This window comes from Atheta coriaria, unplaced genomic scaffold (assembly GCF_025399875.1).
Source record: "Atheta coriaria isolate IRGN ID8LTWV9N9 unplaced genomic scaffold, Caltech_Dcor_3.1 hic_scaffold_4_pilon, whole genome shotgun sequence".
NCBI classification, from domain to species: domain Eukaryota; kingdom Metazoa; phylum Arthropoda; class Insecta; order Coleoptera; family Staphylinidae; genus Dalotia; species Dalotia coriaria.
The window spans coordinates 5,489,904-5,515,885 of NW_027045446.1; the positions used below are offsets into that span (position 1 = coordinate 5,489,904).

Genomic DNA, 25,982 nt, shown 5'->3' on the forward strand with positions numbered 1-25,982 from the left:
AGACTTTCACAAGGCTACGAGTCGCATCTCGTGCCCCATCATCAAACGCCGAAATCTTCCAAGTCAAGTTCTTCAGCTACTGCGCGTGACCCGCCGGGACGAAAACATATTTCACTAATAATGAAACGCAAAGTTATTTGAAGTTTAATGCTGAATGACGAAGTGATTTTCACTCTGGAAGTTTGTTGGTTCATTCTTTTTATTGTGAATAAACGTCCATTGTTTCAATTTTTTTCATTAAAGAAATATGCAAGTAATGATTTTCGTATGGCTTTTATTAACTTTAAAAATAAAATATTTACTCAAAGAGCATATGCGTAATAACTTTTTAAATCAATAAAGATAATTTTTTATAAGTTATAAATTTAATATTTTTATGTTTGTTTAACTTTTCTTTTTATGATTCCCCTCGAACAGCGCCATAACTTTTTAGCGATGACACTAAATGCAGCTATAAAAACAGCAATAAATAAAAATATGAAGCCGAATACGTCGAGCAAATAGTACTGGAACATGGGCATGTCCTTGGCGATGCACTTGAGGTAATTGGCGTTTTTATGCTTGATAACTTGTTCGACCCAATAGACGGCGCGCTGCATTGGATCGACTTCCTGATGACGGAATGCTGCTGATCTAACAGCGATCTCGTTGGCGTACGCCGGATTTGCGGTCATCTCCCTAATTGCCCATAGCAATCTATCCGCGGTCAGCGTCTGCACATCCAATTGAATTGCGACCCCGTTGCGGACGCTCTGGGCCGCGTTCTTGTGTTGATCTAGATAGATGGGCAGCGCGATCATCGGTACGGCATAATAAAGCGACTCCAGCACGCTGCCCAGGCCGGCGTGCGTAATAAAAAGCTTGAGATTTGGATGGCTCAGGACGGCTTTCTGCGGCAGCCATTTTATCGTTTTTACATTGTCCGGTTGTCCTGGCACGTCTTCGTCGTGCTTCCATAGGATTTGGTACGGCAACGTGGCAAAGCACTTTAACGCCTCGTTTAATTTGTCTTGCAACACTTCCGCTCGAATGCTAGAGCCCATGCTGAACAGAATAACACCTTGAGTGGCGTTGTCTAAGAAAGTTTTTATGTCTTTCGGTAAAATTTCTTTTTCCTTCAGATGAAACCCGCCTATTTGAATTACATTCGGCATGTGAGGGCGGACATTCTCCATCGCCATGTGAGAATTGACGAACGTCACATCGACGTCACGTTGCAGTTCGGTCAAGTGCGGTGCGCCTGGAAAATGTTTCTGCACGACGGCATTTTCGGTGTGAATCCACACGTATTTTATGTAAACGTCAAAGAACAAATTCATGATTGTGTTCAGCGTGCGCTGGAAGAAGCTCATGTCGTCGCTGTACGGCAACAGGAAGTGTGGCACGTACGCTGAGGGCAATGGATTCATGGTAAACGCAGCGTAAATCGAATGCATTCCAAGCATATTGAATCTAATCGTCGACGCGTTCAACGCATGCCCGACGCCGAGAAGGGATTCTTTGCCGAGGCTCACGACCAAATCAAATCGTTCGCCGTCAGCGAGAAACTGTTTAACGCTTGGATCGGATAGGAAAGCGTCGCTTACTCGGGTGGTGCACTCAAGCGCAGCAACTGCTTTGAGCAGCGGGAATCGGGGTGCCTTGATGATCGTCTCCGTGTGAGCGTCCAGGGCAGCGGTTGGATCGACATAGATGTCTCGGTAGTTTTTCATATTGTCCTTTGTAGGAAACGAACTTATCATGGTCACTTCGTGTCCGCGACGTGCCAATTCTCGCAGCAATGCGCTGCCCAAGATTGCATGACTCTTGCATGGAAATGGAACCAGGGCTACAATTTTGGCAGAATCAATTTTTGATAGTGATAAACACAAACTTACAAGCAGCAAATACAATTTGCGCATTATGGACAAATATCTGAACACGTATGACTTGTTTTAACTTTTGGAATGACAAGTTACTGCCTTTTTGCCGTTAATTTAATATGGTTTTTAGTGAAATATGCAGTTCATTAATTTCAAACCATAGTTTTTCATCAACGTTCAAGTATTCATTAAAATGACGTGAAGGAAAATACCAGAGAATTATTAACACATTAAACCTAAAATGTATTGTGTGTATTGCATGTGTACAGTGTTTTATATTGACATGTTTATTACTGTGATTTAATTTTGTGTTTTCCAGAGTTCTTACATTTCTTCGTGCCTCTAATTTTTTGCATCATCCAACATAATACTTTTAAATTTAGTTTAATGATAAAGTAAGTAATGCATAATCCAATCAGACAGATGGCCAGTAGAAAACCTGCTACATCTAATAGATAATATTGACACCATGGAATACTGCTAGCTCTTGACTTCAAATGTTTTGCACCCTTATGCCTAATAACATGCTCTACCCAATATATAGCTTTATCCATTGGATTAATTTCTTGGTTCCGATATAGATCAGATTTCAACATTATTTTCTCCTTGTACCTTGGATTGGTTCCAATCTCCTTGATAGCGTTTGTAAGCTTCTCTTCAGTGATTCCCAACAGATCCACGACTATAGCATAACCCTTCTGAGCACTCTCCGCACAGTTCTTTGGTTGGTCTCCAAACATGGGCATACAAATCATTGGAACTCCACCATGAATAGCTTCCACTGTTCCACCAAGTCCACCATGAGTTATAAACATTTTAACATTTGGATGCATTAGGATGGGGCGTTGTGGGACCCATTTTGCAATATGAACGTTTTTAGGTTTGTTTGGAAGATCTTCTTCAAATTTCCAGAGGACGTCATATTCCAATTTAGCAAAAGTATTTAGTACGGTATTCCTAATTCCTTGATCAAGGTCTGCGCCTTTAATATTACTGCCCATACTGAAGTAAATCACACCCTTTTGTGACTTGTCGAGAAAGTTTTGTATGTCTTCAGGAATTTTATCCATGATTTGTACGTGAAATCCTCCGATTGGAATTATATTTGGTAGTAAAGGTTTAGGAAAATCAGTAGACGTATGAGAATTCATTAAATAAAGGTCAACATTATCCATTAATTTTTCAATTGTCGGTGCATTAGGATAATATGTATTTAACAACTTTTGTTGATACGGTAATAAAAAGAAATGCATCAATGCTTCGATAAAATATGAAGAAGCCACATTTTTTACTCTGTCCCAAAAACTCATCTCATCAGTTAATCCCAAAAACCCATTAGGCACATATGAATATGGTGTAGGATTATTAGTATGATAACTAAGAAATGGTGTCATTCCTACCAGACTCATTCCAATTGCAGGAGCTTGTACTGAGTCGCATATTCCAAATGATGCTTCCGAAATTATGAAGGACGCAATGCAAAGGTCATATTTTTCTCCTTTTTTAAGAAACTGACGAACGTTTGAACTGTTGTGAATTGCGTGATTCATCGCAGGAAAAAGGTGATAAGATAAGTTTGCTTTTTGGAAAAACGTGGCGTTAAATTCCGCCATCTGTGGACCATAAGCTTCTTTCAATTCCAATACTTCATTGACTACTATATCTGTGTAGTTTTTCATTGGCTTATCCAGAGTGTATGGGCTAATCATAGTCACATCGTGTCCTTTTTCGGCCAAACCTCTGAGTAATGCTTCTCCAATGATGTAGTGACTTTTACTAGGTACTGGAAATATGCCTAGAATTTTTGATCCATCGCAGATACCCAAAATGGTAACACTTAGCCACAAAACAATTAATAACTTCATTTTAGGCTTATGCTGAAACAATGATATTTAAGTTTATTAACTTATAGTGTCGCGCACATACTGACATAATATGTGGTTTAAAAAGTAGAGTGGAATTATATCAAGGTTGATTTCTAATCTGTCTGACATATTGATGACGATAGAGCATAAAAAGTTAAGATGTACGTGTTTGATAATTGTGATCAAGTGCTTAACTTAATGTGTTTAGTCACAAGGTACTACAGATATGTTTTGTTAAATTATTATGTGGCTTTTAAAAAATATAAGTGGTAAAGTGTTTATGACTGGTAAGAAACAAAATTAATTTTATAATACATATTTAATTGATTCGAGTGATTGAATAAATGTTTGTCATCTTCGATTAAAATCTTGTTTACTAGTTTTGAGATAAAAGTATGCGTAACCATATTGTATTTTTAAGATAGGAATGGAAAATACGTCTAGGTGACAATTAAACACTTACATAATGCTTTATCATGATTAGGTTGCAAAATAATAAACTATACATAAGTAATATTGATAACAATGTATTTTTAATAATGCATGTATAAGTATGTACAATAATAAAAGTATTTTATTGTTTCTTATCTTTTTGTTTCTTAGCAGTTTGCTTCTTTTCAGGTTTCTTACATTTGCCTTTGCCACACACTTTCCTTATCACCCAGCAAAGAGCTTTCAAGTTAAGTTTTATAATAAAGTACGCAATTCCAAGAACAAGAAGAAGGATGGCAGAGAGAAAACTAATTACATCCAACAAATAATACTGATACCAAGGAATACTGCTAGCTCTCGATTTCAAATGTTTTGCACCTTTATGTCTAATAACGTGTTCCACCCAAAACGCTGCTTTGTCCATTGGATTGACTTCTTGATTTCGGTACAGGTCCGATTTTAACATTATTTGTTGCTTGTATGTCGGATTGTTAGCAATCTCATTTATAGCATTTGTAAGCTTTTCCTCAGTTACTTCCGCTAGTGCCAGAGTTAGTGCATAACCTTTCTGGGTGCTCTCAGCACAGTTTTTAGCCTGGTCTCCAAATATAGGCATGCAGATCATTGGAATTCCACCATAAATTGCTTCTACTGTTCCGCCAAGTCCTCCATGAGTAATAAACATTTTAATATTGGGATGTCGCAAAATTGGTCGTTGTGGTAGCCATTTAGCAGTATGCACGTTTTTAGGTTTGTTTGGAAGATCTTTCTCAAATTTATAGAGAACGTCATAATCCAACTTAGCGAAAGTGTTTAGTAAAGTTTTTTGTACTTCCGGATCTAATTCTGAGCTCTTGACATTGCTGCCCAAACTGAAGTAAACAACACCTCTTTTGGACTTGTCCAAAAACTTTTGAATATCCTCTGGAATTTTGTCCATAATTTCCAGATGGAATCCTCCAATAGGTATAATATTGGGCAGCAAAGGTTTAGGAGAATCAGTGGATGTATGGGCATTCATCAAATAAAGATCTACATTTTCCATGAGTTCTTCAATCTTGGGAGCATTTGGATAATATCGATCTAACAATTTTTGTTGATACGGCATTAAAAAGAAATGCATCAGGCCATCAAAAAAGTATGAAGAGAGTACGTTCTTGACTCGATCAAAGAAATTCATTTGGTCACCAGAATCCAAAAATGCACTTGACACATATGAATATGGCGTGGGATTATTGGTGTGATAGCCAAGAAATGGCGTCATTCCCACAAGACTCAATGCAATGCTAGGAGCTTGTACAGCATGGCAAATTCCATACATTGATTCCATCATCATAAAAGACACAATGCACAGGTCATATTTCTCACCCTTTTCAACAAATTTTCGAACATTTGTACTGTTGTGACCGATTCTGTAGATTTCCGGAAACATGTTCATCATCATGTTCATTCTCTCCATAAAAGATAAGTTTATATTTGAAAACATTGGACTACTTGCTTCTTTCAATTCCAACATTCCATCTATAACTACATCTTGGTAGTTCTTTATGGGTTTGTCCAGAGTAAATGGGCTGATCATTGTCACATCATGTCCTCTTTCAGCTAGGCCCCTCAATAATGCTTCTCCAATGATATAGTGGCTTTTGCTGGGAAATGGAAATATACCCAGAATTTTTGATCCATTGCTGATGCCCAGAAGTGCAATACTTAGACACAAAAAACTTAACAACTTCATTTTGAATCTACACTGTTATTCACTATACTCGTAATTTATGCGGTCTAAATTTAATAACACAGACTGACTAATACTATCACTTGATGTGATATAATGTGAAATATGAGTTTGTGCGTTTAAATATATAACTGAATACTTACTTATCATCAGTTTACTCTATTGGCGACCATAGTGCACAAAAAAGATAAGATATGTTTGTTTCATAATCGAGATTTTTCCATGTGAATGATCCACGTACCAAACTATAGAAGTTAATTGATTTAATTCCGTCATGTCATTAGATGAATTTTGAATCAAGATAAAGAAAAATTTTATTGTATCTAGAATTGATGTAGAATTTACAAAAAAAAATTATATATTAATATGTTATTTTCTTATTGATTAATTTGAACAATACAATTATAGCTTTTTATATTTTTGTTTTAATTCATTTCTAGAACAGTTTCTTTGGTCTGTAACTTTCTTTATCAACCAACTTAATATTTTGAAGTTAAGCTTAATAATAAAATACACAATGCTCAGTACAAGCAGTAACACGCCGGCGAGGAAACTGATTACATCTAACAAATAATATTGATACCAAGGAATATTAGTTGCATTAGATTTTAAATGCTTGGCACCTTTATGCCGAATAACATGCTCCACCCAAAATACAGCTTTGTCCATTGGATTGACCTCTTGTTTTCTATATAAATCAGATTTTAACATAATCTTCTCTTTGTACACTGGATTAGTGGCTACTTCTTTGATGGCATTTAATAGTTTTTCTTCTGTGAGTCCCATTAGTTCCACAACTACTGCATACTGATTTTGGGCACTATCTGCGCAGTTCTTACCCTGATCTCCAAACACTGGCATACAGATCATTGGTACTCCACCGTGAATTGCTTCTACTGTTCCGCCAAGTCCTCCATGAGTCATAAAGATTTTGACACTGGGGTGCATCAAAATAGGTCGTTGAGGTAACCATTTTGCAATGTGAACGTTGTTGGGTTTGTTTGGTAGATCTGCTTCAAATTTCCAAACCACATCATAGTCAAGTTTGGAGAATGTGTTTAGTAGTACCTTTTTAATTTCAGGATCCAAGTCAGTGCTTTTGGCATTACTACCCATATTGAAGTAGATAACACCCTGTTTCGACTCGTCTAGTACTTTTTTAATGTCTTTCGGAATTTCGTCCATAATTTGCAAGTGGAAGCCTCCTATTGGAATAATATTTGGTAGTAAAGGTTTAGGTGAATCAGTCGACGTGTGAGAATTCATCAGATAAAGATCCACATTGTCCATTAATTTTTCTATTTTAGGTAACTGTGGGTAATATGTATTCAGCAATTTTTGATGGTACGGCATCAACACGAAATGCGTCAGTCCTTCAAAGAAGTAAGAGGTGAGGACATTTTTGACTCTCTCCATGACAGTCATTTGATCCGTTATACTCAAAAATGGAGTAGGCACGTATGAAAATGGCACAGGGTTGTTGGTATGATAGCTGAGATATGAAGACATTCCTATAACGCTGAATCCTATTGCTGGAGCTTGTACCATATTACAAATTCCAAATATAGATTCCATCAATATGAAGGATACAATACACAGATCGTATTTTTCCCCTTTCCTGACAAACTCGCGAACATTAGAGCTGCTGTGAGCTATGTGGTTAATAGCTGGGAATATTTCATACATTAACTTTGCTTTTTCCAAGATCGATATGTTTAAATTAGTAAACATTGGAGAATACTTTTCTTTCAAATCCACCATTCCATTGATTACGACATGATTGTAGTTCTTCATCGGTTTTTCTAATGTATATGGACTGATCATAGTCACCTCATGCCCTTTTGTCACCAAACCTCGAAGTAACGCTTCCCCAAGTATATAATGGCTTTTGCAAGGCGTTGCGAATATAGCCAATATTTTGGATCCATGACATATGTCTAAAATTGTTACGCTTAACAATAAAACACTTAACAACTTCATTGTGAATACCAATGGAATTAACATCTAAACTAACTGAAATAAGTTGAACAACTAATGCAAGTCATCATTGCATATGATGAAATGTGCGGCAATAAAAAAATGCTACATCATTGCGTATATATAAATATTTAACTGTTAGCATTATACATGTTTACTCTCTGGACTCTATTGCTGATGAGATAAGATACATTATGTTTGGTAATTGTGTAGATAATTGACTTGGAAATGCATATCAACCAGTTGAAGTATTGTATTGTAAGTACTTTAGTAAGTATTGACCAAATGATTCTCATAAGTACACTAAATGAAGCGGTTTTAAAGATTTTCTTTCCCCTGAGTCGTTGACAACACACAGATCTAGGTAACCGGATGTATTAAAAGATAATATATTCATAATTTACATTTATTTATTTATAAATCCCCATTTTACATTTATAGAATCATTTACATTGTTTATTGTTTTTTAATTTTTTGTTTTTTATCAATTTTAGCACATTTTCCTTTTCCTGTAATCTTCCTTATAATCCAACATAATACTCTCAAATTAAGTTTAATGATAAAATACACAATAGCAAGAATAAGAAGTGCAATACCAGCAAGAAAACTAGAAACATCTAACAAATAGTACTGATACCAGGGAATATTAGTTGCATTAGATTTCAAATGCTTGGCACCTTTATGTCGGATAACATGTTCTACCCAATACACAGCTTTGTCCATAGGATTGATTTCTTGGTTCCGATAAAGATCAGATTTTAACTTAATTTGCTCTTTGTACACTGGATTGTTGGCAATTTCCTTGATGGCATTTTTAAGTTTGTCTTCTGTTAATCCTAACAGTTCTACAACAATTGCATATTGGTTCTTCGCGCTTTCCGCGCAGTTTTTACCCTGGTCTCCAAACATAGGCATACAGATCATTGGTACACCACCATAAATTGCTTCCACTGTACCACCAAGCCCACCATGAGTCATAAACATTTTGACATTAGGGTGCATCAAAATGGGGCGCTGGGGTAACCATTTGGCAATGTGAACGTTTTTGGGTTTGTTTGGTAGATCAGCCTCAAATTTCCAAACCACATCATAGTCAACTTTAGAGAATGTGTTTAGTATTGCGTTTCTAATTTCAGGGTCCAAATCAGCACTTTTGGCATTACTACCCATGTTGAAGTAAATTACACCTCTTTTGGACTCGTCTAATACTTTCTTTATATTTTTAGGAATTTCATCCATTATTTGCAAATGGTAACCTCCAATTGGTATAATATTTGGTAATACAGGTTTTGGCGAATCAGTCGAGGTGTGAGAATTCATCAGGTACAGATCCACATTGTCCATTAGTTCTTCAATTTTAGGTGCCTCGGGGTAATATGTACTAAGTAACCTTTGATGGTACGGCATTAACACAAAATGCGTCAGGCCTTCAAAAAAGTAAGACGTGAGGACATTTTTGACTCTCTCCATGAAAGTCATTTGATCCGTTATACTCAAAAACGGGTAGGCACGTATGAAAATGGCACGGGGTTGTTGGTATGATAGCTGAGGAACGATGTCATTCCTACAATACTGAATCCTACTGGAGTAGCTTGGACGGCGTTGCAAAGTCCAAACATAGATTCCATCATCATGAACGACACAACACACAGGTCGTATTTTTCACCTTTTTTGACAAACTCACGAACATTGGTGCTGTTGTGAGCAGTGTGGTAAATAGCTGGGAACAACTCAAACATCAAGTTTGCTTTCTCCAAGATCGTTGTGTTTAAACTTGTAAACCTGTGAGCATTCGCGTCCTTCAATTCCACCATTCCATCGATAACAACATCTTTGTAGTTCTTCATAGGCTTGTCCAATGTATATGGACTGATCATAGTCACCTGATGTCCTTTTGCCGCCAAACCTCGTAATAACGCCTCGCCAAGTATATAATGACTTTTGCTGGGCATTGGGAATATTCCCAAAATTTTGGATCCATCACAAATGCCAAAAATGGCAACACTTAGAAATAAAACACTTAACAACCTCATTTTGAACACCAGTGGAATTTAAATGTAAACTAATCGTAACGAATTAAACCGCTACTGACAGTCATCACAGCATGTGATGAAATGTGTGGCAATGAAATCTTACATCACAGCCCATGTATAAATATTAAACCGCACGTATTCAATGCGTTTGCTCTCTGGACGCCAATACTTACACGAGATAAGATACGTTTGTTTGGTAATAGTGGTAATAATTACGTTTGGAGTGTGAGCACATTTTTAATCTCGTACACGAGTTGCAAGATAATTGATTCAAACTTGACATACTGCGTAATTCAACAATTTTCAAAGTCAGCATGTTTTTGTATGAATTGACCTTCATCTAATATTTGCAAATTAGTGAGCGTTTACTACAAAGATGTATTTATAACTGTATATCAATAAAATGTAGTAGCAGAAATTAATATGTGCCATGTGATTCCATTCATAAAATAGAACTTAATTAAATTATTGCAACTAAATCTTGGACTTGCACAATTTGCTCACATTAGAATATCTGGCTATCAACAGTACTAAATTAATTCCTTGCTTACAGTATATACATTATAAACAAATTGATTTTTATCGTTTTTTTGGTGAGGAAGCAACTAAAAATAAAAATAATGTTGAACCAATACAAATATGGAGAAATCCTTGTCTGCATAATAGTACAATTTATTTAAGTTTTCAATGGAACATAATTTATTAATGATCATGTACAACAATGTAAAATATTGAGTACAAACTAATGATTACATACGAATTATATTTTAGTCTCTCTTAAACTTATTTCCTTGCATAATAAATCTAATAACACTACAACATATAAAATATAAACAAATTCCTATGAAAATGAAACAGATAAATAAGACCGCAAATAAATCGAGCATTATAACTTGATACCACGGCATTTTAGTTGCCCGAGATTGCATAAATTTTGAATTGGGATTCTTGGCTACATAATTAATCCAATATTCTGCTTTATCCAACGGATGCATACCTTGATTCCTGATCAAATCAGATCTTTGCATTATATTTTTCTTATAGAACGGGTTCCTAATCAATTCATTAGCAGAAGCAATAAGATCATTTTCCGTAAAATCATTCAAATCAAGTTCTAAAGCAATTCCAGCCGCAACGGCATCTTTGGCATTCATTTGTTGATCCGCGTAGAATGGAAAGAATAAAGTTGGTACTCCAAAGTAGATAGCTTCATTCATGCCACCTTTCCCACCATGAGCAATAAACATTTTCACATTTGGATGTACCAAAACGGATAACTGTGACACCCAAGTAACAATTTTTACATTTGATGGTATGTTAGGAGGAAATACATCAATTTTCCAAAGAACATCATAAGGCATTTGTTCAAAAGCAGCTATAAACTTTCTCACCATATCCTTAGGCAAATGTTTATATTTAACATTTGAACCAAAACTGAAATAAATAACACCTCGTTCTGATGAATCCAAAAATGTTTGTACATCTTCACTCAAAGGCTTCCTGTCATCCATGTAATAACCTCCTATACTGATGGTATTTTGAAAGATGGGTCTTATAGGATCCAGCGTAATATGTGAGTTTATTAAGACAAGTTGAATGTTTCCTACCAGTTCATCCAATGATGGTGCTCCAGGAAAGTTATCTTCCAAAAGTTTCCTTTCTACTGGCTCATTCACAAATCTCAGGTGTAAATAACCAACTATATTGATTACCAAGTTATGCATTCTTTGAAAGAACGTCATTGTCTCACCATAAGGGCAAAATAGATTAGGAACGTAAGACGCTGGTTGTGGTAGGTTCATGGTGTGCGCCAACATGTGATTAGCTGATATCACACTGAATAAAACCGATGATGCATTGAATGTGTGTGATAATCCCAACAAAGCAAATTGAGTTAAATGTGAATAAATAACAACATCGTAACTGTCCGTGGAGTTGATTAATTGCTGAACAACTGGATCTTGAAACAACGCTTTCGATATCATTGTAAATGCACTATAGGTATTTACAATAATTGGTTTGTACCAGGCACGGTTGGAAATTACCCGCTCATAAGCTTTCTTGGTCAGATTTACATCCATTAGCAACTCTGTATAATTCTCACTGGATTTTTCCATAGGATATGTTGTTAACATCGTCACATTGTGTCCACGTTGTACCAATCCTTTTAGAAGTGCATGTCCTAGAATGCAGTGAGATTTGCTCGGAAATGGATATACTCCTAAAATGTTCGCACATTGCACTGTGTTTATTGTGATGCAAAGAAGAACGAGTTGAAATAGTTGAAATTGTCGCATGTTTATATTTTGAATTCTATATTGAACAAGTGTGTTGAACGATGGTGTGCCAATGATTTTAAAAGAGTGCAAACTTTTACCGGGTACAATAATTTATTTAGCGTATTTGATGATTCAATACATTTTTAGTAGTGGAAAACGCCACTAATATTTCAAGGCAAATAATTAGTGTCAAACCCAAATAATTATTTATTTTATAACTGAAATAATTACCTAGGACATAAAATAATTCCTTTACTGGAAACTTGTCAAAATGTGTCCTTATTGTTCAATAAAAAATTTGTATTATCAAGTGTTTATCTAATATTAAAAATATACCATAAGTACTAAATTATTTTAGTTCCGCTTAAAAACACAGAGTTTTTAAATATTGAATTAGTTTTCAGGTGAAAACAAATATTAAATTTGATTACATGAAAATTTAAATTTCAAACGTTAATTATCAGAAAGAATAGAATATTTCAATAAATCCTAGCTGTATATTAATAATTGTAATAATATATAAAATACCTTTTTAACGTTTTTACTGTTTTTAAAGATAAACCATTCAATGCAAGGACGGAAGTAAACGAAATACGTCGTAGACGTTGAAGTACGTGTTAGCTTGAGCAATAAATCTAATATAAACACGTAATTATAAAAGTTATTTTACTAAATACGTAAAAAGCTTGACACTAGTCTAGAATATATTATTCATTCAAAATTCCCAAAATTTGATTTGTTTGAAATTTAAAATCATTAATCATTATATTTAGTAGGTATATATTTAGTTTAAATCTGGCAAAAAATATATTTACATTATTTTTGATTTGGTATTCAGGGATAACATTTTTTTAAACAAATAAAAGAAATACTTCAATACAATCCAAATTAATACAACAAATATTGCAAGAATACAAAATGCCAAAATAAATAAATCCAAACATATCTTTTGGTACCAAGTAAGTTTTTGTGAAGATGACCTAAACAATTCATATCCTTTACTATTAATTACAGCTTCTGTCCAGAAAATAGCCTTTTTCATTGGATTAATTTCTTGATTCTTAAATAAATTTGAACGTACTTGTATATTATTTTTAAAATGTGGTTCTTGTTCAATTCTCTGAATAGCATTTTCAAGAATATCACTATTTACGTATGCAACATCCAGTTTAATTCCTATTCTATTTTTCACACAATATTCAGCGTTTGCATGTTGGTCAGCATAAAACGGCAACACAATCATTGGTACCCCATGATAGACTGCTTCATTGATACTACCTTTGCCTCCATGTGTTATAAATAGTTTTACGCTAGAATGTGATAATACTTCTCTTTGTGGTAACCAATTAACAATTTTCATATTTTTAGTGTTATTAACAAAGTTTACGTCAAATTTCCAGAGAACATCATATTTGGATCTTTTAAAATAATCCAAAAAAGCGTTGATCAGTTGGGGACTCATATTGGACCTATTTAAATTTGTTCCAAAACTTAATAGAATTACACCATTTTTAGATTGATCCAAAAGTTCTTTAATATCTTCTGAAATATATTCACGATTTCCCATGTAATAACCGCCGATGTCAATCATATTCTGATGCGTAGGTCTTATCGTATCAATAGCAATATGTGAATTCACAAGTTCCAATTCAACATTCTCACGTAGTTCATCCAAAGATGGTGATTGCGGAAAGTTTTCTCTGAGTAATCTACGTTGTTGATGTGTATGATATGTATTAAGATACAAGTCACCAACTATATTACTGATCCAATTATGGAAACGTTGCCAGAGTGTCATTTCATCGTTGTAACCCAACCACACATTCGGCACGTAAGCACTTGGGAGCGAATGCCCAAATGAATACGATGACATCTGTGAAGAACCCAATACACTGAACATGATGGAACTTGCGTTAAATTTGTGTGAAAATCCCAGCAAAGAATCCGCTGTACATTGAAAGTAGATAACAGCATCAAATGAGTTATTTGAATTGATCAGTTTCTGTACTTGTTTGTCTTCATACACAACTTCGCTAATTTTGCCCAATGTACCAAACATTTGAATTACTTTCATTGTAAACCAAGGTTTCTTAATAATATTGGATTCGTAGACGTGGCGAGGTTTTTCTATGTCCATGAGAATTGTTTTAAAATTTTCATGAGGTTTACTCTCTGGAAAGAAAGTCAACATTGTAACATTATGTCCGTGTTCGGCAAATCCTCTCAAAAGTTTATGACCCAAGATAGCATGACTTCTGCTTGGTATTGGAAAAATTCCTAAAATATTGGCACATTCTGAAAGTGTTTGAAAAGCACAAAGTAAAAAATACGTTGACAAAACGGTCGACAGCATTTTGGATCGAATAATAATGTAATGTGACTGATTGTTTTTTGAATATATAAAATGATTGTTATGGTACTACACATTTTGCCTTAATATGCAGATAACGTTTGATAGCTTGAATATTTATAAATGTTATTGGTTTCAAAATAAAATAATAAAAATTTTGATTATAAGTCAATGACTTTCACAAATTTCCATAAGCTTTAATATAGGTATTGCTAAATGTTCCGCCTTTATTTTTCAACTTCATATACAGAAATAATTACAATTGTTTACTATTGTATATTTTGTTAATAAATAAATACATATTGTAAATTTATAACAGGATATTTAAATAAAAGGTCATGACAAAAATATTGATTTAAATGATTTTAGAATAAAATGTTGCCTGATCACCATGATAATACTTATTAAATTGCTATAAATTAACTCAAAATGGTTTCAATTTAAACTTAAAATTATATCAACAGCAAATTGAATTGCTCATGCCATCTTTTGTTTCTTAATTTGGGAAGAAAATATTTTGTTGTACATTAATTTTAAACAATATTTAATGCTGAAATAAATACTAGCTAAACTAATAATTAATACACAACCAAAAAAGGCAAAAACATCAATTAAATTTCTTTGATACCACGAAAGTTGAGCCGCTTGTGATTTTAAGTGTTTCGCACCTTTGTGTCGAATTACATGTTCAATCCAAAATACAGCCCGATCCATTGGATTTATTGCTTGATTGCGGTACACATCGGAATGTAACATGATTGATTCCTTATACTTGTGATTACTGAGCAATTCATTAATTGCTTTGGTTAATATTTCTTCAGTCATCGTAGAAATATCAACATGTATAGCATACCCATTTCCTACACTTCCTGCACAATTTTTGGGTTGATCTCCATAGTGTGGCATGCAAATCATAGGAACACCACCATAAATAGCCTCAATTGTACCACCATTACCCCCGTGAGTTATAAAAAGTTTAACATTTGAATGCATTAGTATTTGACGTTGAGGTAACCATTTTTCTAGCTTGATATTTTTAGGAATATTGCTCATTTCGTCCTCGTACTTCCAGAGAATATCATATGGTAATTTTGCAAAAGTGTTTATAAGATGTTGTAGTGTTTCAGGCTGAATAAATTTACCTTTAGCATTTGTCCCCAAATTAAAGTAAATAATTCCATTTTTAGAATTATCCAAATATGATTGTAACCCTGCTGATATCTCAACTTTTTCTTCCAAGTGGAATCCACCAATGGGTATAATATTTGGAAGTAGTGGCACCAGAGTATCAGTAGCATAGTTTGAATTTGCAAGAATTAAATCAACGCTTTCCAACAGTTCGTCTAATGGTGGAGCATTGGGATAATACTTACTCAACAAATATTGCTGCAAAGGCGCATTCATTATATTCAAAATTCCGGCTGATACCGTCCAAGCAATAGTATTCCCAACTCGTTGCAAGAAATTCATATTATCAGTAAAAGGTAAATAAATATTCGGCACGTATGAATATGGTGTTGGATTCATAGTCATTTGGCCTATAAAAATATTCATTCCAACCGTGTTGAAACCAATAATCGTTGCGTTAACATGATGACAGATTCCAAGAAATGAATCGGTTACTCCAAGGAGATATATGCACAAGTCAAATTTTTCATTTGAATCCAAAAATGTTTTTATATTTGTATTGTTGTGGATGTTATCAACAAATTTTGGAATACCATCAACAGCGATCTTTAGTTTTGCAAATCCGGATAGATTTGGATTGGAAAACGTTTTCATTGCTTCGTTATCTTTTTGTAGGTAATCCCAATGCACTTGTGTGTATTTTGCAGGTAAGTTATCCATTAGAAATGGGCTTAACATGGTGACTTGATGACCTCTCAATGCAAGTTCCTTCAGAAGGGCGGTTCCAAGAATAGTGTGACTTTTGGAAGGCATTGGAAAAATGCCCAATATTTTTGATGCTGCATTTTGGGACACAAAAAGCAGCAAACTCAATAAGACTTTGAAAACACGTAGTAAACGCATGTTGGGTAATAATTTAATTGCTGCAGCTAGGTTCTATTCTAGTAGCTAGATTCATTTATCAATGAAATTGATTGCATTTTTGTTAGAGATTAGAAGCTGTTGAACGATAATCGAAATAGGATAAGCATTTTTTGATTATTTTTATCTTCTTGCATAAAATTATTTTTACTATTTTATTAAACAATTTTGTGTTTCACAGGTTCAGTTTGTCGCCTCCTTATCAGTACTCGATACGTCTGTTTGCACAACCAGAGCGAGATAAAAGCAAACATAACAAGCAACGCCGCCGATGCGACGACGACATCGAGCAGGACGTACTTGTAGAGCGGCATGGCGGCGGCAGGTTGAGACTTGACGCGCTTAGCGCCCTTGTGCTTGGCGACGTGCTCGACCCAGTAGACAGCCTTATCCAGCGGACTCATCTCCTGCCTCTTGAACAGCTCCGATTCGAGCATAATCGCTCGCTTGTACACCGGATCCGCAACCACATTGCGTATTGCCCCGCTGAGTTGTTCTTCGCGCAACTCCTCGTCCAGCCGGAAGCAAACTCCGAAGCCGCGATTAGCCATCATGCTGAGCTGAGAATCGTCATCGCCAGGCGCATGCAGCCCGACCATCGGCACGGCAAAGTAGATCGCCTCGACGACGCTGGACCGCCCGCCGGGCGTTATGAAGAGCTTCGTGTTCGGATGCGATAAGACAGCGCGCTGCGGCAGCCATGGCATCAAACGTACGTTGGCAGGCAGATTGCTCGGTGGTGGGCCCTCGTACTGAACGAGCACATTGTGCGAGGATTTTGAGAAGCTGGCGAACAACGTTTCGACGATCTGCACCGGGAAGTCGCTCAACTTCCGATGGGAGCCGACGGTAAAGAGGATTATGCCGTTCTTGAGCTCGTCCAACTGCTTGAGCAGCTCCACCGTGAGTAATTCGGGCTTTTGCAAGTGGAATCCACCGATTTGCACCACATTCGGAAGATATGGTCGTGGCGTTTCAAACAAATAATAGGAATTAACCAGATGCAATTCCACGCTGTTCATAAGATCCTCCAATGGCGGTGCATCCGGGAAGTAGTATTTCAATAGACTTCTCTGCATCGGTAGGTTAAAGAAATGCTTAGAAAACGCACAGAATAGGTTAACGTAGGTATTGGCAAAACGCTGCCAGAAGGTCATCTCATCCGAGTAGGCAGTAAACGCATTGGGCACATAAGAGTACGGATGCGAGTTTCCCGATAAATAATCGAGCTCGTAGGAACCACCGGTGGGGTTGAAAGAGACGGTCGTCGCGTTCACACGATGACTTATTCCAAGCAGCGCTTCGGCGAACAACTCGGACACGACAACGTCGTATTTCTCTCCAGCATCGAGGAACTCCCGCAGGCTGCTATCCTCCAGCAACTCGGCGATCATATATTTCATTTCCGAATTGCTGAACACGATGTGCTCCCACATACTCACGTTCAGGGACATTAAGGATGGTGAGTATTTTTGGCGTATTTGCGTGCCATCTACAAGCACGTGCCGAAACTTTTTCTGAACCATCGGCTGCTCAAACGTGCTGATCATTGTCACCTCATGACCTTTCGCAGAGAGCTCCGCAAAGAGGGCTGTACCCAAAAGAGCATGTTGTCTGCTTGGATACAGAAACAATCCGAGTATTTTTGCACTAAACGTCGACAAGATTGGAGTAAGTATTAAAACTAAAAATAAATAGTTAACGCACTGCATTGCTGATAATACTGATGAAGTCTGAACGAAAATGGAGCATAAAAATATGCAAAACGTTATCAATTTACAGAATGATAACAGTGTTTGGGTACAACATTAAGAAAGACACATTTATGGGAAAACATGTAAATGTTTGTATTATGAGGAAATAATCTTACTCCGTTGAAAATTTTTGAACCCTAAGTTGAATTTCGACTAGACTGGATACAGAATCACATTTGATACATTCCGCATCTGGTAGATTTCAACAATGACATGATTTGGTCCTAAGAATACGCAACAAACAATGCTTTCGCATTAAGACCATCGGAGCGCATAATTTAAGCGTCAGGGCTCCATTTGAATACGCCCGATGCTTCTATCGTCCCCGAATTAAATATACACAAGTCCTTGGCGAATCGTGAGTCAACCGCGAGATGCTGTAGGTTTTCGCGTGCCCCATTGTCATGTGGATCGTAGATTATTTCCCTTTTGGTTTTCGGTTTTGTCTTCCTAAGATACTCACCTCGACATCTCCTCTACCTCCTCAACAGTTTCATTATGCGGTGAATTTACACGGAAACGCAGTTTGTGCGTCTCTCACCCTTCGCATTGTAGTAAAATTGGAATTTGGAATTAAATCTTATTAGTGCTGAACGTACACGTGAAGATGAGAAGACTAGGATGCATTCGAGGATCAGACGTTAGCGTGGCCTGTTATGTCAATATAATTATGTACGCAATTGTCGTTTAATTAAATTGTTCATTTAATCGAATAACCGTGCAACCTGTACAAAGAATTTAACGATCTAACAGATAGAAAATTAAGATTCCTGAGTTTCATATTGGATACCAACATGGCAATTTAATTAATAGTCTAAATAATTATCCGTGGAGTTCGTTGTGCCAACAATAAATCTTTGCTTTTGTTTGAAGAGTGCTTGAACTCCATCTGACAGTCGCGAATATTGCAGATTTATACAGGAGCGTAGAGAATAATCGCAGAGTGAAACGTTGATTAGTTTTGAAGAGAGTTTTAAGCAGACGCGCGGTTTGATTTTGCATCGTTTTGTAAATTTTGCTTGTATCCAGGAAAATTCTGCTCGATTGCGTTCTCGACGCTTTTCCTGCTTCGAGCTTTCGTGTCGAGTGTGTTCGTATTCAGTTCCGCTTGCGAATGCAAACGGGAAAGGCATTCAAACGATTTTAATCTATGCCGCGTGCTCATCAACTAAGTAAACAGCAACGAAACACTTTTGCACACAGTTTGCAATTTATTTTTTGCTTAGTAAAGAACGCAACAATAATGAACGCGGAAAACATGGTCGATACTCAATCAAAATTTAATGCAGAAGTTAATATAAGTACTAACAAATTAATATTATATTAATATTGCTGGCTATACAAGCTACTTTATAAAAAAGAAATTTTTTTTTTCGATTTTCAGCAAATAAAAACACAGAAAAAAAGTTAGCAAGTAGTGGTGTAGAAAGCGAATAATGGTGGGTGGTGAAGCCGGGAATGTTGCGTATAGTTACGGTTATTGTTATCGTTATCTTTCGCCGACTGAGGGCCGCCTATGTTTTATAATTGTCGGCGCGCCTCGACGCATCAAGAATTTAACGCATAAATGCCTTTCTTCAGGGTCGTAAATAATAGATGCGCGAGCGTATGCGCTCGTAATAACACTAAACCGTAATTATTCATGACGCTTTTCTGCATCGAATACCAGCGTGGCGCGTCGGCGGTGAAGCAATGCGTTTTTTTATGAATAACCTCGATTATCCACTCACCATACCGTTGGGGTTGCACTCACCTGCAGCCATGCAATACAGCAATGCAGCAATTTTTTGCAGTAGACGACTTTTACGTTTTTAAAACATTAAAATCAAATAAAATTCAAATCGGTTTTTTTGCATTGAACCCACCTCTGTTACGCTGAGGATTTGGAAGTGGGGTGGACTGGTTGATGTTTCAGATTGTGGATTATATCGAGTATGAAAAGCGTATGACTGCCGTCATACCGATGGGGTGCAATGCAGTATTTGTTCAACTTGGGCGTTGCAATCGGTTTGACGTGGATGGCGCGGATGCGTCGTGGAGTGTTGCCATGCTAGTCGACGGCGAAGGTGAAAAGCGGGAGAGCATCACCCGCCGCCGCCGCCACGCGGTCGGGTAGTCCAGATGTCAGACTGCGGCGGGGCTGACAACACGCGAGCAAACCGTCACTCAAACTGCAGTTTACGTACGGTGAAATACACCGCTGATGCCTGCCTCGGTAGTGGCGGCGGCGGCGGCGGCGTGCCAGACTGGAAATCGCGAGACGTGAACCACACAACCGGTAGTCGTTGCTCGCCACGATTGCATTTTCATTTTGTCTATGGTATTAATCCAATAAATTACGTTCCATCCCAAATATACATTTACTCTTCAAATTAACGTTTATTTTTACTCTCTGTTACAAATCAATACAATCAGTTACTTGACACCATTTGTAACTGTCAATAAATCTGCCAATCATAGCTTAAGTTATATATTTTAATGGTTTTGTTGTTTTTGTACACTGCCAGTATAAAAACTCACATGTATCGTTTTCTGGTTTGCTGGATTAATAGAGTCTTGCCTTCCCATCGAGGGAAATAACGCACGACGAATTCAGGAAGACGTTGAATGCGGCACGCTCTCTTCCGGGTCTAACCCTTAACCGAAACCAATTTGTGACCCATCAAAACGATGCCAATCAAACAACACGAAAGATAAGACCACGCAGCGCAATAAGATAATACTCCCCTAACCGGAAACAATTGCCATTGCTGATCTGACGAAAGAAAGGGTTTTCCTTGCGCGGAGCTTTCCCAATAAACGTGTATTTATGGATAGTAGTCATTAATATGGATTGCAGCAGAAATCGGACAGCATTGCACGGTGCGCATGTTCGTTGTGGTGCAATCATTCTGTCAGCCTGTGAGGAATTGTTTAAACACCCCGCGCGTTTATACCGGACACGAACGCTACAAAAGCTATTAACTTGGACTGCAAGATGAGTCATGCAGTGTGCAAAAACATGACGCGCCGAACACAATCGAGTTTGGAACAATGCAAAAATTTGCATGCAGATAAAATTCACGCCCGGAAACTGATCAAAGCCAATGCACATTCAGGATACGTATACAGGCACGACGGGAGGAAAAGTGAATTCAACAGATTTATGCATAAACGTCGATAAACACGCAGTAAATTCAATGAACTATAAATATTCAATTTATTGTATAATTATGCCACAGGGTTTCTCATGGCGTACCCTCTCACACATTATCCACGCGCGTTTGTGGAGATGGTGAAGGTGTGTATATGAGTGCCATATTCAAATTAAACAACGTTCGCCACGTCCGTGTATTCAATCGCAATTTGCATCAAAATGCCGCCGTCGATGGACGCGCGAAATTATTGTTCGTGCGTCCATTAAGGGCGTTATTACAATCGAATCCGGCCTATCCAACTGGACATCGGACATTGTTTTAGTTATGTATTGTTTGTTATATAAATTTAAATCAATCGTCAGTGCAATGGCGGGGGTTATTGTCAGGGATATCAGAATCAATTCAATGTGATTGAATTTGTTTAATTGGTCACAGTTACATATTTTATGTTAATTATTAATTTTATCATTAATATTATTTGAAAACGACAAAAAGTTATTATTAAATAAAATATTGATATGGTCGAAAATGTATTTATTATTTGTTTAAAAATAATATAAACTGAACATCATTTCTTTGTTGGTTAGAGGACTGCTAGATTGAAAACAGTTTTGTTGTCTTTATACCATCCGATGGCACGTTCAATATTAAACTTAAACAAAGAAAACATTTAATTAACTTTACAGACGCTTTGAAAGCCACGACGCGCTTCAGAAAAACGGCGCGTCCTCCAGTTGTATCGTTATCAGTTTTAATTAACGCGACGCCCGCCGAAGAAAATAATAAGCGAGAGGCAGACAATTCAAACTGTAAAATTGTCCGTAAAATACCAATTAATTCGATTCCAGCCATTGAGGGTTGGTTACTCGCTTCGCTGCTTTTATTAAAACATTTTTTTCAAGCGAGACTGGGCGATTCTTTTAATTGAAAAAACATGCTGGAGTATTTAAAATTTGTACAATATGCTGGAGGCTGGGATGATATTTGTAGTGTGAGAGCAATGTGGTAAGATACAAAGATGCTGTATCGGTATTATTTCACTTCTTTTGTTTGCCGTGGAAGCTTTTCTATTTACAGCGTTGTAAATAAAGTGTAAATGCGTTAAACAAATGAAAATTCACAGAAATATCTCTCAGCAGTTGAAAGTAAATTTGGGTGAAAAGGTCGGCGAATTATTTTACAAAGTCCGCATTTCCGGAATCACTGCTGTTATATTTTAGCATACGAGTGAATTTATCACAAAGTTTTGTTGGGAAAAAATTGTTTGTATGTAAACAATACTGCAATTTTTTGTTTAATTCACTTATTGTTTATTTATTTGTTAGAAACACTTTGTAAAATTAAAAATTTCGATACTCAAATATGGTGCCTAGCATGCGAGTGTTTCCGTTTCTCTTGGTTGCTCTTCAGTTACGAGTACATTACATTATGAGCGTGGAGAGTTTGCTTCCAGTATCACCACGATTTTATAATTCGCTGTTTGAGTTGATGCCGAATGGCAAACAAGAATCGTAAATGTGCGCATTTTCATCCGGGAAACGATGGAGAGCATTATAAATATGTGTGCCGAACGGCTGTAAAAGAGTATTTTAAATAACTAAATTCGTTATGTTTGTTCATTATTTATATAAAATATTGGTAGAAGGACCAACGCTGACTTTTCCTTTATGTAATATTTGAATTAAAATCTTTAATTAACAAATTACATATAAAACATAAATATATTTTATAATTAGCAAATTATAAAGAATTAAAGGTTTTCTATGTTTTCCTAGGTGTTTAAATAAAGGCATGTAAATATTAGTTTATATTATCTTTGACAAATTGAGATAATTGATTAAATCAGTCGAGCAGGTCAAACCTGTCAAACCTATTTATACACATCAGCTTCTGGTATATCTTGTAGATCTATCACCAGCAGCATTGAAACTGATAGAAAGCGAAACGTGTTGCAAGGACCGATGGTCCCCTTGTTTCAATTATCGTCCGATACGTACCACATCCACCTCCGCTGCCCCCAATCTGACAAGGGGTTGAAATAAGACGATCGCCAACGAAAGCGTAGCTAACCCTAAACCGTGTAAGTATTTTCTTCTCTTTTCGACTTTCTCCGTCACTTTTGCCCCCTAATCCATTGGAAGCAAATATCATTAGCATCCACATTTTGCAACATTGTTGCTGATTCTCCAGAGACTTGATGGCAATCAGTCGTTTAATTAATTTTTGCCTTTTACACGCGCAGTCCTAAACCTAGACGTAATATCAGCAAGCAAACACAACTCTGCTATGCGTTTGGCCGTTAATAAAATATGTTATTTAATGGAAATTCAAACAGAGCAGAGCGGTGAATAATTGAAGCAGGCGCAAAAGGCGCGCGGAACACTGCGTCCCTCGCCGTCTACCGCCTCTTGAGCGTATTTAATTAGTGAATAATTAAGTGAGAACGTCGAATGATTATTTATTAAAATTAAACCCGTCTAATATATGCGCACGCGACGAATCTGCAGGTGCAAACGGTAAAGTAAACGTCTTCGGACAACTTACGTCGGCGCAAAGCAAACTGCAAGAAGTGATATAATCCAAAAGTTCATTTTAATTTAATTTTGCAAGAGATTCTCTAACAAGAACTTATGAAACTCATACAGATTGTAAAATAAACTGGTAATATAATATTAACAGTATAATCAAAAAAGTAATGCACGTAAGAACGAATACAATGCACATGAAAACAAATCAGAAATATCCGTAATGAAACCCAAACAAATTTGAGCGTCTGAAAAAGCACACTCTTGAAAATGTAAACATTTTAACAAAATAACCAGTATAAACGTTCACGAGCAAACGGTTGAAGCACGTGAAAACTAATAACATGTAAAATGTATAACACTTACGTTCTACTTTCGTTCGTATGCGCTTGATTGTATTCATATACCTAGGTAACGTGGTATGGAAAAACACAGTGGAAAACGGCGAAAAAAGATTTTCCGTTTAACGCCTCCAGCGTGCGCTATTCTACGCTGGGTGCGTTATTTTTTCGCAGCGCGTAATATCCGCGAGTCCGCCAAGATTTTTCAACATAATATCACGCGGGACTCGTGCGTGCTTTATGTTTGCTTCTTTTTTCAGCACTCTGCACATTTCATTTAAAATTTTAAGCACCCGGTGCCGGCGAGCAAATTATGTTTATACAACTCGTCGGGTATTGTTTAATAAAACGCGCACGGCACGAATGCGTCGCAATAAACTCCCGTGTGTTGTTGAAAATTTCATTTTGTCCGCAAGCTTACGAGTAGGTGTGCATGGTGGGCACTAACAAACATGTAAAACCAACAGAATATTGCGATATTAGACGCCGGAGAGGAATACAAAACTTAATTTCATCAAAATGAGTTGAAGGAATGCATTATTAAACAGTTTTGCTAAATATTTTGTATTAAATGTTATAAAATATTAAAGAAATCGAATGTTAGTAACTGCTACCTAGTAATTAAACATAAATTGCAACATTCCCCTGCGTAAAAGTATAATTTTACGCATTGGTAAGTAAAAATGCTATTTTTACATTGTTGCCTACAAAATCCTAAGAAATATTATTAATTATTGTTGAAAATCTACTTACAAGTAATTTGATATTTATTATAATCTGATATTCTAATTATTAAACACGTGTAATAAACGTACGTCTTTCATTCATGCCCTTCATTCACATTCAGCACATCCTCAGAGGAAGATACAATTCTACCATTTCCCATTTGTAGCGCAAACTTTGCGGTGCTGAGGCTGTTTTAATGTTGAATGGCATTTGAAACAAAAGGGAGTAATTTGGACATTGTTACAAGATCCGAATGAGCACTGTACGTCAAACGAATTTATTCCACGTGGGTGCACAGAACACGCTCGACGCCCAGAGGCTACGAAAGTTCATTACAATTTCGAATGCAATTTTATTACGCAGAGATTTAGCCAATTTAGGAAATAAACCTCAAAGTTTGCATTAAGATCAAAACTAGAATCATTAAATCGCATTAAAATGTAAATTGCGAATGTGTATGTGTATGATTATGCGGGTAGAATATTATTTAATGATTGGAGAGATTGAGGTTGCGTGCGCGAAGTTGACAAGACACGTGACTTACATAACGATTAGTTATCTGAGGTTTTATAAAGTCAACGCACTATCGACGTACACGTGCACATGTGACATGGTATTTTTATACTTGCTTCGTCTCAGGACACGGTTTTTCCGATTTTCCAATCTATATTCATCAGAGGAAAAACGTGTCCTGGATTATACAACTTAAGATTTACATCAAATTAACATCTTTTATGTTTGCATAATTTTTGATGAAATATGTATGCATAGTAAACAAGATTTTCTCTTTTTGGGAATTTGTTGGTGTGAAAATAAACAACAGTTGGATTGATGGTCGTCGAGTCAATCGTGCCTTAATTGCATTAATGTATGCAAATGATTTACATGAGCGGGTGCGAGTCTCCACGACAATGTGAAGC

The 25,982-nt window shown here is 36.5% G+C and overlaps 9 protein-coding genes across 9 annotated transcripts; all 9 read right to left on the minus strand.

Annotated features, from left to right (window-relative positions):
• Positions 1–257: 257 nt before the first annotated feature.
• LOC135791043 (UDP-glucosyltransferase 2-like) lies at positions 258–1,901 on the minus strand. The gene has a single exon (XM_065301357.1). It carries the CDS (start codon positions 1,899–1,901, stop codon positions 375–377), a length of 1,527 nt encoding a protein of 508 aa, XP_065157429.1. The 3' UTR covers positions 258–374.
• A 70-nt stretch (positions 1,902–1,971) lies between these two features.
• Positions 1,972–3,815, minus strand: LOC135791042 (UDP-glycosyltransferase UGT5-like). The gene is made up of 2 exons (XM_065301356.1): positions 2,157–3,815; positions 1,972–2,098 (listed from the first exon to the last, which is right to left on the minus strand). The coding sequence occupies exons 1-2, from the start codon at positions 3,725–3,727 to the stop codon at positions 1,972–1,974; spliced, it is 1,698 nt and encodes a 565-aa protein (XP_065157428.1). The 5' UTR covers positions 3,728–3,815.
• Positions 3,816–4,238: 423 nt separating this feature from the next.
• Positions 4,239–6,001, minus strand: LOC135790920 (UDP-glycosyltransferase UGT5-like). Its single transcript, XM_065301204.1, has one exon. The coding sequence runs from the start codon at positions 5,892–5,894 to the stop codon at positions 4,302–4,304; it is 1,593 nt and encodes a 530-aa protein (XP_065157276.1). The 5' UTR covers positions 5,895–6,001; the 3' UTR covers positions 4,239–4,301.
• A 179-nt stretch (positions 6,002–6,180) lies between these two features.
• On the minus strand, positions 6,181–7,906 carry LOC135791155 (UDP-glycosyltransferase UGT5-like). The gene has a single exon (XM_065301465.1). It carries the CDS (start codon positions 7,893–7,895, stop codon positions 6,294–6,296), a length of 1,602 nt encoding a protein of 533 aa, XP_065157537.1. The 5' UTR covers positions 7,896–7,906; the 3' UTR covers positions 6,181–6,293.
• A 354-nt stretch (positions 7,907–8,260) lies between these two features.
• LOC135790934 (UDP-glycosyltransferase UGT5-like) lies at positions 8,261–10,079 on the minus strand. Its single transcript, XM_065301217.1, is given in 2 exon segments — positions 8,261–9,371; positions 9,374–10,079. Coding segments are annotated over 2 exon segments (1,575 nt in total). The 5' UTR covers positions 9,902–10,079; the 3' UTR covers positions 8,261–8,324.
• Positions 10,080–10,552: 473 nt separating this feature from the next.
• Positions 10,553–12,327, minus strand: LOC135790295 (UDP-glucosyltransferase 2-like). The gene has a single exon (XM_065300485.1). It carries the CDS (start codon positions 12,196–12,198, stop codon positions 10,669–10,671), a length of 1,530 nt encoding a protein of 509 aa, XP_065156557.1. The 5' UTR covers positions 12,199–12,327; the 3' UTR covers positions 10,553–10,668.
• A 642-nt stretch (positions 12,328–12,969) lies between these two features.
• Positions 12,970–14,539, minus strand: LOC135790836 (UDP-glycosyltransferase UGT4-like). Its single transcript, XM_065301118.1, has 2 exons — positions 13,193–14,539; positions 12,970–12,975 (listed from the first exon to the last, which is right to left on the minus strand). The coding sequence occupies exons 1-2, from the start codon at positions 14,531–14,533 to the stop codon at positions 12,970–12,972; spliced, it is 1,347 nt and encodes a 448-aa protein (XP_065157190.1). The 5' UTR covers positions 14,534–14,539.
• A 247-nt stretch (positions 14,540–14,786) lies between these two features.
• LOC135790881 (UDP-glycosyltransferase UGT5-like) lies at positions 14,787–16,613 on the minus strand. Its single transcript, XM_065301167.1, has one exon. The coding sequence runs from the start codon at positions 16,559–16,561 to the stop codon at positions 15,008–15,010; it is 1,554 nt and encodes a 517-aa protein (XP_065157239.1). The 5' UTR covers positions 16,562–16,613; the 3' UTR covers positions 14,787–15,007.
• A 107-nt stretch (positions 16,614–16,720) lies between these two features.
• On the minus strand, positions 16,721–18,319 carry LOC135790882 (UDP-glucosyltransferase 2-like). Its single transcript, XM_065301168.1, has one exon. The coding sequence runs from the start codon at positions 18,289–18,291 to the stop codon at positions 16,738–16,740; it is 1,554 nt and encodes a 517-aa protein (XP_065157240.1). The 5' UTR covers positions 18,292–18,319; the 3' UTR covers positions 16,721–16,737.
• Positions 18,320–25,982: the final 7,663 nt, after the last annotated feature.

Excerpts from the sequence above, each read along its gene's own strand:
- LOC135791043 (XM_065301357.1), bottom strand. The coding sequence starts at position 1,901 with ATGCGCAAATTGTATTTGCTGCTTGTAAGTTTGTGTTTATCACTATCA.
- LOC135791042 (XM_065301356.1), bottom strand. The coding sequence starts at position 3,727 with ATGAAGTTATTAATTGTTTTGTGGCTAAGTGTTACCATTTTGGGTATC. Across the intron at positions 2,099-2,156 it reads AAACACAAAATTAAATCACA|GTTTAATGTGTTAATAATTC; the intron begins GTAATAAACATG and ends AATACATTTTAG.
- LOC135790920 (XM_065301204.1), bottom strand. The coding sequence starts at position 5,894 with ATGAAGTTGTTAAGTTTTTTGTGTCTAAGTATTGCACTTCTGGGCATC.
- LOC135791155 (XM_065301465.1), bottom strand. The coding sequence starts at position 7,895 with ATGTTAATTCCATTGGTATTCACAATGAAGTTGTTAAGTGTTTTATTG.
- LOC135790295 (XM_065300485.1), bottom strand. The coding sequence starts at position 12,198 with ATGCGACAATTTCAACTATTTCAACTCGTTCTTCTTTGCATCACAATA.
- LOC135790836 (XM_065301118.1), bottom strand. The coding sequence starts at position 14,533 with ATGCTGTCGACCGTTTTGTCAACGTATTTTTTACTTTGTGCTTTTCAA.
- LOC135790881 (XM_065301167.1), bottom strand. The coding sequence starts at position 16,561 with ATGCGTTTACTACGTGTTTTCAAAGTCTTATTGAGTTTGCTGCTTTTT.
- LOC135790882 (XM_065301168.1), bottom strand. The coding sequence starts at position 18,291 with ATGCAGTGCGTTAACTATTTATTTTTAGTTTTAATACTTACTCCAATC.